The sequence below is a fragment of the Colobus angolensis genome, unplaced genomic scaffold (assembly GCF_000951035.1).
Source record: "Colobus angolensis palliatus isolate OR3802 unplaced genomic scaffold, Cang.pa_1.0 Scaffold98, whole genome shotgun sequence".
Lineage (NCBI taxonomy): Eukaryota > Metazoa > Chordata > Mammalia > Primates > Cercopithecidae > Colobus > Colobus angolensis.
In genome coordinates, this window is record NW_012123820.1 from 5,915,604 (window position 1) to 5,927,754 (window position 12,151).

Genomic DNA, 12,151 nt, shown 5'->3' on the forward strand with positions numbered 1-12,151 from the left:
TCCGCATTTTCTTTTGGATCCCCCATGTATCTCTCCCATAAAGTTTGTCCCACCTTAGATATGAGAAAAACAATAATACAATTAAAAGGTTTAAGAGAACCTAGCTGAAAGTGGTCGATTTTCATGGTGCTGTTGTTGACAGGGCCGAAGATGGTGATCACAGAGATTTTCCTGGTGGCCATCTTGCAGAAACTTTCCAGATATTCATCACGTTGTTGCACATACATATTGTTCTCAGCCTTGGGAGCAGTGATCAGCTGGAGGTGGGTGAAGACAAACAAATACTAATTTGTAGTGATAGTTTCACACTGGGGCAAAACCCAAAGAGATGATTTGGAAGAGAGGGCTGGTAGTCACTGCATCTACGCTACAGATATTCTGCTGAACAGTTAGCATAATTATGGCCAAAAAGGGCCGTTTGAAAAGGGCTCTTCTTGTCTCCAAGACAGCATAGAGTTTTCTACTCACTTCCATTATTTACCTCCATTACTAGTCTCCATGTGTCTCAGTTTTCTCATTTGTGAACTCTGCAAAGGAATACTTATTTTGCAAGACTGCTGTGAACATTACATGAATACTTGGCATGCAGTAATTGTTCAATAAATGTTATTTTCCTTCCCTAATTTTGATCTTCATTATTCTTATTGGCTGATTAGATATTGGTTATTTCAGTGGTTACTACTGTTATTCACATTTCACAGGGTTAAGAGAGTTTCGGCCGGGCGCGGTGGCTCAAGCCTGTAATCCCAGCACTTTGGGAGGCCGAGACGGGTGGATCACGAGGTCAGGAGATCGAGACCATCCTGGCTAACACAGTGAAACCCCGTCTCTACTAAACAATACAAAAAACTAGCCGGGCGAGGTGGCGGGCGCCTGTAGTCCCAGCTACTCGGGAGGCTGAGGCAGGAGAATGGCGTGAACCTGGGGAGGCGGAGCTTTCAGTGAGCTGAGATCCGGCCACTGCGCTCCAGCCTGGGCGACAGAGCCAGACTCCGTGTCAAAAAAAAAAAAAAAAAAGAGAGTTTCACAGCCAGGTCCTGGGCACTATGAAACTTTAGAACTTTTATTAGAAAACCTTGCAGAAAGGTTTTATGATGACTTTCAGGCCTACGTTTTGTCACATAGAATATATTTATTGTCACATTCAGCCTGCACAGAGTTGGTGGTGTTTGTTTTTTGATATTGCAGTTTTTCAACAGGATGTCTTTTACTCTAAGTTTAGCCTTCTCTTTAGTTCAGACCTGGTATTTTTCACCTACCCCTCTGTCTTTCATCCTCATTCTGTGACCCTTGTTTTCTGGGTAAAAGAAAAAAGAGGAAAGACAAAGCAATCAAAAGAAATACTTTAGTCACCAGGAATCTGAGAAAATGTAATTTATTTTGGATACAGTGACGATAACCCTATTTTTAAGAGGTCCTTTTGAATCTTTTCTCTGAGAATGTCTCACTATTTTTATCTAACCTAATACAAAGCTTCTCTACTCTCTTGATTAATTTAGTTGCCCTTCCCTGAGCCTTCTCCAATTTTACCAGGTCTTCTTGAGCTGAAGCTAGAACTGTGTTCCACACTCCACAAGCTAGTGGGCATAGTGTTGCTCACCTTGGAGGTGGGAGGATGTGAAATTTTATTGTGATGATGACCAGGTCTTTATTGAGATCTTTGATCCCAAATAGATCACCAGGCTGATGTCTGCAATGAACACTGTCTATTTGCCCTTTGTTGCGTCATCACTAAGCTCAGAAGCAAGCCTGTATAAATCATTTTCCTGTAAACAACTTTTTACATTTGACTAAATACAAATGTAGCAGCCAATTTTCTTGCATTTGACTAAATTCAAATTTATCAACCAATTTTCTATTTATCCACCTAACCTTATAAAATATTTCTGAAGTTTATGACTATTGGCATTTTTCAGAGGGCAAGTCACCAGGCTGTGTACCTCTTCCAAATATTTTATCAAAAAATCTCAGCTTGATCCTGCTGTTTATTTTTCTCTATCAGAGATGTCTGTATTGCTGCCTGCAGGCTTTCCCTTCTAAGAATTCTCTCCACATGACAAAATACTCTCCCTCAAGGAAATTAAACGTGTTCAATAGCCTTTGAATGGAACATTAACAAAGGTTTTCTGGGATGAAGTTTTTGTTCTGTTTTGTTTTTCAGATCATAATTAATTTTAAATAGACATGCTTTAGTTTATTTTTCCTGTGTTTCTATGCCTGCTCATATGGACATTCTGGGTAGGAAATGTTTGTTTCGGAACATAATTTTTCAAGGGGAAAGACAAAATTTCTCCAGATTTATTCATTGATTCACACTTAGCTTTAAAACAAGGTTTAAGGCAGCTACAAAAAGATGTGGTGATGGTATTTTTAGTTACTTGGTTTGTTTTTAATTAGCTTTATGGCATCTGAAAATATTTCTTCAGATTTCGATGGGAGCCCAGATACCAAAGTTTTACTTTAAGTTGGTATATTTTAGGTCTTTTTTTCTGACTGTTTTGTGCTCAAAAACACACTATTCTGAAACAAATAAAATGAATGTTTAAGTAAAAATACAAAACAGTAAAAACAAAGGTAAGAGAAAGGGACTTACTGTTAATGGTTTTGGACTCCCTATTCTAAATTAAGGATAAGCACATATTTAGAATATATATAGAGGAATTTCTAGGGCAAAGCTGCTTAGATGTTAGATGACAGAAAATTACCTGTTTCTGTAACTTCAAATTCATACATAGATTCCATTTCATTCATCCCATACTTTGCCATAGACCCTTACAATCTGTGGACAGACCATGGTATGACAGGATTTTAAGAGTCCTCAACCCTCCTCTAGTCTTCTCCTCCTTGTGTGTACTAAGAATATCAGACAGTATGTAATCACACAGAACCTTATCTTCCCCTATGTGGTAAATTCTCCCACATGGCTCTATACATAGTGACGAGAGGCCATGGATACCCAGTGAGAATCTCATTTAAATAAATAAGAGCCTCTGATATTTATTTTCACTGCAGACCCTTTGCCCAAGAATGCCTTTAACCACCAGTGGGGTGACATTCGTTTTGCAGGACTCATTCCCTAACTTCCGGCCCTTCACTTCTGATCCCGGGCTCTCTTTTGCTAATGTCCTCCTATACCTCCCTTACCTGACCTCTTTACTCCCTAGAGCCAGACCCAGTCTAAATTAGGAAATGAAAGGAGTCTTGGGCAGAGAGGCACAGAGAAAGAATAACTACAGTCAAAGTCAGGGGGTTGTCATTTCGGTCCTAGTTCAGCCCCCGGCTAGCCTGTAGCCTGAATAAATCCACTTAATCTTCTGAAGCTCAGCATTGTCATTGTTACAATGAAACAACTTTCCTGCCAACCTCATCAGGTTGTGAGATCTGAGCAAAAGTAAATATATATGTGTATCTTTATAAGTACATAACATGAACTTATTACAGGTTGATTTATTCTTAGTAAATAAATATGTGTTCCCCAAGCACATACAGGTATGTCGCCTCTGAATAATTCACCCACAGTCCTTCCTCTGTCTTTGCCCACGTCACTCCTCCTACCTCAGAAACCTGCCCCCTCCCTTCTCTAAATCTGATTCCTTCTTTCAATGCACTATCCTCCTTAAAGTCTTTTCTAGCACACAGAAAAGTCTTTTCTATCACTTCTTCTTTTTAATTACTGCTCTTATTGTCTGCCCTGCCCACTTGGAATTTAAGTATTTCCTTAATTTACTATATAACGGTCACATCGCCGCAGGCAGAATGTAAGTTCCTCAGACTCTATTACCGTCCTGCAGATGGTGGGGGCATAAATGCTGGCCAGTACTCCTCAGGTTATATAGATCACCCCAGTCAGAGGAGAGGAGAGGGACTCAGGAACAAAGGGGTCCCCTGGTTGTTGTGAGTGTCTAGATGCAGGCTACAACTTTACCAGTTGGTAAAAACACTCCCTTACATTTAGTCTGCTCCTCAAGTTTGCAACTTTTAGAGAAGACTGACCATCTGAACCCATTTCAGGGACTCTTTCCCTATGTTTTGACATCTCCATCCCGTTCACTTTCTAGTTTGGCAGTATTTCAGACAGTGTTTAAAATGGGAACCATTTCCAGTCCCCTCTTCCTAAAAAGAACAGCTTAGAGCTCCTCAGTAAACACTATTTTCTGTCACTTGGCCTCTTTCCAGTTTGATAGCAATAAATCAGGGCATGTATCATGAATTTAAAACTGTGTTGTATTTCTTTTTCATGCTTCTGTTCCAACTGGTGTGTTGGCTCAATGAGCCTCAGAGGATAAGGAAGCCTGTTTGCATAAGTAAAGACAGCAAACAGCAATAGAAAAAAAGCTAGAGGGAAGGTATTTTAAGACTCAGATTATTCAAAATACTGTGTTAGGCTCAAAACACTGGAGTTTTTTTTTTTTTTACAGGATTCTGAAAAATAACTTTCAAGCTAATAGTCTGCCTTAGTACAGCAGGAAACCTTAAATCCTTTCCTAAAATTAAACCAAATAAGTAGATTGTTGTCCCAATACACAGATGTCTGAAGTAAGGTTGGAAATACTAACCCACTTGAATTACAGGAGATTCGGTCGCCAAAGAATTCTTAAACTTGCACTTGAATTCATTCAGTTCAGCATTTGAGGTCCCTTGTTCATTGACAAGTGAATAGATCTCAGAGCGCAGAATGATGGCTTGTCAGCTATACTCCCCATAGCGCAATGCTTTGGTGATAAGCTTACCTATACTCTCACTATCGTCAACCTCAAACTGACACCAAGCAGTTTGAAGGATTAGGTTAACTGGAATCCAATCTATTGTTTTTGACTGACTGTCTGGAAAGCCAGAGAATTGAGTGCAGAGGACTAGCTGTGTATTAAAGGCAGAAACTCCACATTTGTGCTTAGCAATCCTTTACCACTTCTCTGGGTGACTCAAGGTTGAAAATGAATTTTTAAATTTATTTGTATTCATATGTATTAATTTTTTAAATTCATATTTATTAACTGGCAAGGTCATTCCTCAGTTTCCCCTTCACTTTATGGCATATCCCACAGGAAGTTCATATTCAAAAGAAATCAGAAAGGGAGACTGGCCTGAATTTGAGCTTTCAAATCAAACAGATCTGAGTTCTAATTCTGACTTCACCACCTATTAGCTACATATCTTGGGTTCTGTTTTCTCATGTGTAGAAAGGGGTTAATAAATCATTCATTGAGGGATTGTTTCGAGAATTAAACCACACAGTCTCGGCAAAGTACCTTGCAGGATGTTCCCTTCTTCATCAACAGGTTTAGAGGCAGGAGGTTTGAAAGAGTGAACGCTAGTCTAAAAATAGGACACCTGGCTCCACCTGCAGCTCCTGTGAAGGCCTCTAGGAAGCCATCCACCTGGGACCTACACCATTGCTGTTAGTGTTTCTGTAATTGTTAAGTAGCAGTTATGTGATATGTCCACATCTAAAGAATGGTATAAATAAGGACAAAGCACTCAGGGTTTGCAATAAATGGTAGTTAAGTACCAGGTGACTGAAAAGCTGAGAAGATGAGCTGAAAGTCCTGCACAAAATTTCATGGAATGTAAACCTGCTTTCAGTTGGAGTTTACTGGGTTAAGTTAAGGCCAGTTGGAGGTAGTTGTTCTCAGCCATACTTAAATAGCTTGAGAGTGCTAAGCCTTAATGAATAGTAATTGAATCACTGAGCTTCCTGAGTAACATTAGCCAAGTTTGATGGGAAAAGTGAGTGGAAAAGGCTAAACTGCACCAACAATGTTTTTCACCCATTGGTCTCCTCTCTGGTGAAAACTTCTTTTCTCTCCATCTTTTGCTTTGGTAGCATGTTTATTTCATTTGGTCTTTTCTAATCCATTCTTACTTTAGACATCATTAGCTCTTCAGAAGACACATTTCTGATATGATCACCAGCTGGGCGCACATAGGATCAAAAGTCTGAAAAGCCTTCTGTTAGTATTTTCTTTCTAATAACAAACCTGGTTCTCTCACTAGCCCAAAGAACCAACACTGCCAGGAGCAATTCCAGCTGGTTTCTGTTTTGCTTCACATGACATCAGCAGAAGCTGTCATTTGAGTTTCATTTGCTAGAAATTTATAAGCAGGGATACCGTTAAAAGCAGGAATGGCCCAGCTGGGCTTTCAGATCCCCAACTAAAGGAGTGGGGAAAAGGAGGGAGAAATGAAAAGTATGACTAATATCAGGAATACACTATGAAAACTCCTTTCTTTTGACTCACAAGCTGGCGGCAATGGGAAATATTTGCCAGATGGGTGCACAATTACAATCCTGACATTTTACCCGTGATTTTCTTTTTTTAAACCTGACCATGAGGAATATTTTGCCTGCCCTGTTGGCTAAATGAACAGAGTTGGGTGATGTACTTCAATGGGTTGGATAAAGTTGTAGATACTCAGGAGGAGAGCATTGGAGCAAACCACTAATGCTTTCCCATGCCCCAAAGAGAGCAGTTGGCCCCCAGGGGCTCCCTAACAGACATTCAAGTATCAGGTAGAGTTTTACTCTGAAATCTGATTTCTTTTTTGTTCTAATGGGAACATTTCCATTTAAATATATGTACTCTGAGAATATCTAAGCGGCCTATCACCTGATAACCTAAGTTTACATAGACACGTTAAGACTCTGGTTAGATATTGCACCAATATACGGAAAATATGTAACAAAACACACAGAGGCATACAAATAAATCCTTAGAATCAACCAGAGCTAGGTTTTGCTCTAATACACAGACCTACTATCAACGTAAACAGCTAAGAGAATTTGCGATATGTCCCACTCATGATAAACATCACAAAGAACTTTGCTCTGAGTAATATTTCAAATGCACATTTAAACTTTCTGAAACAACATATGATAAATGGACACCAGAGTTCCTCTGCCCAGATCATTAACCAAAACTTAGGCTAGCTTGGAAAACCTAAAAGATTCTCTAAGAAATGCCTTGAGAAAAGAGAGCCTGTTTCTTTTGGTGGGGGAAATGCAGGGTGTGCAGTCACCTTGTGCCTTCAGGAGGATGGGTGCTGCCCTCAATGGCATGAGTTGATTCTCTCACCCAGGCATCTGAAAAAATCATTCCTGACTCAAACCACCCAACATCAATTTACTGATCTTTTACCAAGAATTAATGGCAACAATATCCTTTTCCTCCTTGACAGCCTGGAATAAAAAGCTAGCCTTAAGAGCCAGGGGTAGAAATTTTGGAGGGGCAGTAAGAGGGAAAGAGAAGACATGAAGAGGAGAAGGAGCCATTTGCACATCACTGATAAAATCTGCCCTTTTATTTGGCTCATTCCTGTCCAAAGCCCTCGTTTGGTGGTGGCAAGTGATGGCCAAAAGAGAGGGTTGCTGAGATGCATCTGTGACTTACTCAACACGAGTGGCACTCAGAACCACAGACCGAGGGCAAGTAGGGACAGCTTGTCTCCTTTTTCACACACTGGTGCATAGGCACATGCACATACACATACACATTTTACAGAGCCCCCGGAGAAACTGACATCTAGATTTCAAATTCAGATGTATCTCTAGAGTAGCGGAAATTGAAGCAATTAACTCAGTTCCTCACATTCCACCCTTTGGCTCTTCCTAGTAGTTGGACAGGGATGGGAGAGGTAGGCTTTAAGGGGAGAAGATTTCTGGTAGCTCATTTTAAAAGGATCCATGAGGGTCACATTAACAAGGACCCTTCCCTACTCCCAGTCATCCCCACTCCCCACCCAAGCTGTCTTCCTTTCCTCTTTGAGCACTCCAGTGTTGATATAGACCTAATTAGGGAAAGAGGGGACCTCTGCTATTGTCCCATAGACATGATTCTAGTTCCTAAGTCAGACAGACAGAAATCCTTTTAATAAGATGTGACTGAAGTCAGTGCACTTCCTTTTAGGAATTTCATCATTCTTTTCATCCTTTGGACTTGGTAAAAGGGAGCTCTGTCCAGAAATATCCCTTGGAAGAGAGTGGTAGAAATGGGGGAAGGGTCCCGACAGGTCTGGAAGAAGCTGACTACAGGTGTTCTCCTGGGCTCATGTGTAGGGTCCCCCAGCCATTGACTTTATGCCACAGGGCCATGAGTTGTGTGAGCGGAACTTCGTAGGGCACTAAACCAAAAGGAGCTATTGGCCTGCTGCCCTCTTTTGCCAGACTTCTGAGGTTCTTGACACAGTACAGGTTCAGCCACAGTCTGGCATCTAGCAATATGATTTTTATATAACTAGTAAGACAGATGTTAATATGCCCTGCCTCAGCCCATAGAACAATGCCAAGGAGAAGGCTACTTACAAGGAGCCTTCGTTTGCCTTCAAAGGACCCCAGCAGGTCGGCCACTGACTTCTTAGGACTCTGCGTGAAGTGTTTGTTGGTGGGTTTCTGATAGCCATCCTGTTCTGTTTTACCTCCTTTTTTCTTCTTGCTCTTCTCTTTCTCTTGCTTGCTCTTTTTCTCAGACTTCTTCATTTGCTTTTCACTCTTAAGTAACTTGTCTGCATTCTCATTCTTCATCTTTTTTTTCTTCTCCTTCTCAGGTTTCTCAAGCTTTTCATGCTTTTTAGACTCCTTTGCTTTTTTAAGGGGAACATTCCCCACCTGCAGCTCCTCCTCCAGCTGAGAGGCAGTAGGCCGGCTGAGGTCATACTTCTCCTCATACTCATTACTAAGAATTTTGTCCTGGGCCTTCTTTTTGGGAGGTTTCTCCTTTGCTGGCTTGGGAGGACCTGGCACCACATTTGGGTCTCGATGGCCATGTTCCCGCCTGTCCATGCGGTTGTCCCGGAAACGGCCTGGGCCAGCAGCCCTTGTGCTGGGCTCTGAAACGGTGGTGGGAGGGGCATCTGTGAAGCTCTCCAAGCCGGTGGCCTTGCTGGGTCTCCTGGTTGTCTGTGGCCTCTCCCTGTGCTGATCCTTCCGGGATAGAGGGTAAAGATTCTCTGAAAGTGAGGGTCTCCTGGCAGTGGTCACCTCAGTGGTGGCAGGAGGCCTGTGGGAGGGTGAGGGGGTCCAGGGCCTCTGCGTGGTGGGAAAGGCAGTGGTGGTCATAGGTCTTGCAGCAACTGTTACCGCCCGGGACGTGGACCGAGTAACTGTTGTGGCTGGAGCAGGAGGAAGGGTGGTGGCCCTGGGGGTTGAGGGAAGTGGGGGCAAAGCTGGTGTAGTGGCAGCCAGTTTTCTCAGGACCTTCACCCGACTCTCTCTGGTTGGTGGTACTTGTGCTCTCCTGGGATCCTCTTTCTTCTTCTCGCTCCCCAGGCTCGGCCTTCCTGCTCCACCTCCACCATCATTCCCCTCCTCCACCACCTGGCCCTCTACACCAGCGGCCTTACATTTCTGGACAAAGCCCTTCTGCCTGATCTTCTCGATCCTACGGATGGGGCCTTGGTCGATGACCTCATACATGGCTTCCAGCCTAACGGGGTATGGGTAGCGCTCCTCCACCTGCAGCGTCTTCTTCAGCAGCACCATGCCAAACTTGCCCTTCTCCATCTTCAGGAAGCTCATCAGCTTAGGGATGAGGCTGGGGTCCAGGGGCTGCTCCAGGATCTGGCCCTCACTGGTGATCCTTCTCACCTTGCCTCCTTCCTCGCCTGCCTGGTGGAAGAGCACAATCTGTTGGATATGCCTCTCCGCCAGCTCACAGTACACATCGTCCTTCAGCAGGCTCATCATGAGGCGGTAGTAGCCTTCCGAGGCATGAGGGGCTGAGATGACCCACACTCTGTTCTTCCCTGCAAAGCTGGCAAGGATGTTGGGAGAGCTGGATCCCGAAGGAAAACGCAACATTCTTGACCGAGCTGAGGACCCCTCATCTCTGATCATCTCACGCGGAGAGCTCCTGGCTGCTGGTCTTTGCTCAGGTCTCATGGGGGCCCCATTGACATCCGCGCGGGCTGGCGGCTCCACTGGGCGAGCTAGTCTCAACACGGGCACACTCCTCCTTCTCTGGAGAGGCTGAAGGTTTGGTTGTTCCAGAGTGGATCTCTCAATTCCACGAGACCTCCCAGTGTGCCTCAGAAACCGAGCTGGCCTACTGCTGTCCGGAGAAACCAAAGGCACTTTCCGCCCTCCATGGCTGTCTCTGATCGTGGCGTGGGGGTGGGGTTCTGATCCACACACGAGCCACATGGCCAACAGCATAGTGAAACGGGGTCCCATTCTCCATGTCATTGTGTAATCCACTTTGCGATGCACCGAGGTCGTAAGACAAAGGGGAGTGGGAAAAAAAGAAAGAAAATTATTTAACTGGAAACAGAGCTGGTCATTTTCTTTTTCTGCATCTCAGCCAAGGGGAGGGGAAAGGGGTGGTTAGAGAAGAAGGAGGAAGGTCAGGAGATGGAAAATGGGATGAGATTCTATTACTTTCAAGCCCCTATAATTTGTTAGTGTTTAACAGAGACAGTTTCATTAAGCAGGAAATCCAATTCAGTTTCCCAGTCAGCATGCTTGCACTATAAATAACTAAGGCTCTGGATGCTCTAAAGAAAATGCAAACTGGCATATTAATTATGACAACATTCACATTTCATTCCTTCAAAATAAGTGACAAAGAAACAAATAAACACACCAAAGACAGAAAGGATTACACACTTACATGGTGGCTCATAGAGATGGAATGCAGATGGTTGCAAAAGAAATCAGAAGTTTGGTTCCCAGGACAGTTTCCTAGATGAACTACTTTTCCTCCAAGCCCTCTCTTTTCCGAGAGTGAGCAATACAAAAGGGGTGTGCTGTAGCTCCAGCTTTCAGAGTACCGCCACAGATCCACAGCCCGTCCTGATCTGAGAGCTGAGCCGATTCCTTTTCTTTCTGGCTGTGTCTTTTTACCTTCTGGACAAGTAGGATGAGGTGAAAGGAGCTGTCCTTATAAGTCTTTGTATCTCCATTTGTCTGCAGTTTCTCCTTGGTCTTGTGCGTCTGTGTGTGCCAGTCCCTTGTGCCGACACAGGACGTCCCTTAAAGTCCAGTCCTGGTGATTTCTGAATGTCACTCTTTCCCTCTTTAAAGTTCCAGGATCCTTCTTATCTCCCTTTCCCCCACAGTCTGGCTTAGTCTCTTTGTTTCCGGGCGTAAAAGCACTGGGATTAATATGTTTTCCAGGCTGAGGGAAAACACAGGAATGTGATGTCGAAAAAGGACTTTTTTCTTTCCCTATGCTTCTCTCCTCCCTTTATTTCTCCCTACCTTTTTCCTCCTCTTTTTCTTCTTCTTTTTCTTCTTTCTCTTGCCTGGATTCAGTCCCAGAAATGTTAGGACTACCTCAGTTTTGCTCCAAACCAAACTCTAACAACAGCAGCCACTGGAAATCAAGGAAACTTCACTAAGAATTTAACAGATCAGCAAAACACCGCCTCCTTCCCATTTCAGCACGTTCGGAGTGGACTCAGTGAGGAGGGAGAGGGCTGTTCTTTGGGGTGGGGGAAAGTTTTGAAACTCCACACATCATCATAAATCACTCTAGAATAGGATGACTGGTGACTTAACCCCTTCCAAACCAAGTCATCGGGGTACCTTCTCTTCCAGTCTGTTCTTACACTGCAATTTGGAAGGAGAAAATTCTCACATTTCTGCATCAGGCTACATGCTTTTCTTAGAGACAGATACTCATTCGGGTCAGGGTGCTTGGTTGTGCAGACACAGACAGTATATATGTATTTATAGTCCCATGTGTATATTTTTATATCTTTCTCCCTGTTTTGTGCTTTTACTTTGAGGTTGGAAAACCCCATGGAAAACATGACTAGGTTGTTTTTATTTTATGCTAATTGGGGATCATATTACTGTGTTCTTGGTCCTAGTTTCTCCTCGGCATGGAAGGAAGCTGGTAAAAGGTTAGAAATGCAGGCAATGGCTGCAAGTCGAGATTGCAGTTGACTGTTACATCAGGGAATGGGCATTATGATCTCTAGCTTCAAAGCTCTGGCTGCAGATGGTAGACTAAGGGCTTCCTTGGAGGTCCCGAGTCATTGATTTTGTGTGTGTGTGTGTGTGTGTGTGTGTGTGTGTCGTGCAATATGTTCCTCTGCAGAGACTTTAGATGTCTGAAGGGCTTTAGGCAATCCATAGAAGTAGCCAAAAGAGAGAGTGAGGCAGCTTTGGGCTTCTACCTCCTGAGTCTGCCATAAGGATTCTGCCAGTGGAGAA

At 43.4% G+C, this 12,151-nt stretch overlaps 1 protein-coding gene across 3 annotated transcripts in view; it reads right to left on the reverse strand.

Moving 5' to 3' along the window:
- CCDC80 (coiled-coil domain containing 80) overlaps window positions 1–11,685 on the reverse strand; it is a 33,898-nt gene extending 22,213 nt beyond the window's left edge. Inside the window, exons 1-4 of one of the 3 annotated variants that reach the window (XM_011932787.1) lie at window positions 11,192–11,411; window positions 10,602–11,108; window positions 8,300–10,188; window positions 101–257 (exon numbers count right to left, since the gene is read on the reverse strand). In XM_011932787.1, the coding sequence (XP_011788177.1) occupies window positions 101–257; window positions 8,300–10,177 (2,035 nt within the window). In that variant the 5' untranslated portion in view covers window positions 10,178–10,188; window positions 10,602–11,108; window positions 11,192–11,411. Of the gene's footprint in view, window positions 1–100; window positions 258–8,299; window positions 10,189–10,601 lie in introns of all 3 variants that reach the window. The other 2 variants (XM_011932786.1, XM_011932788.1) reach the window with 2 other exon arrangements.
- Window positions 11,686–12,151: the final 466 nt, after the last annotated feature.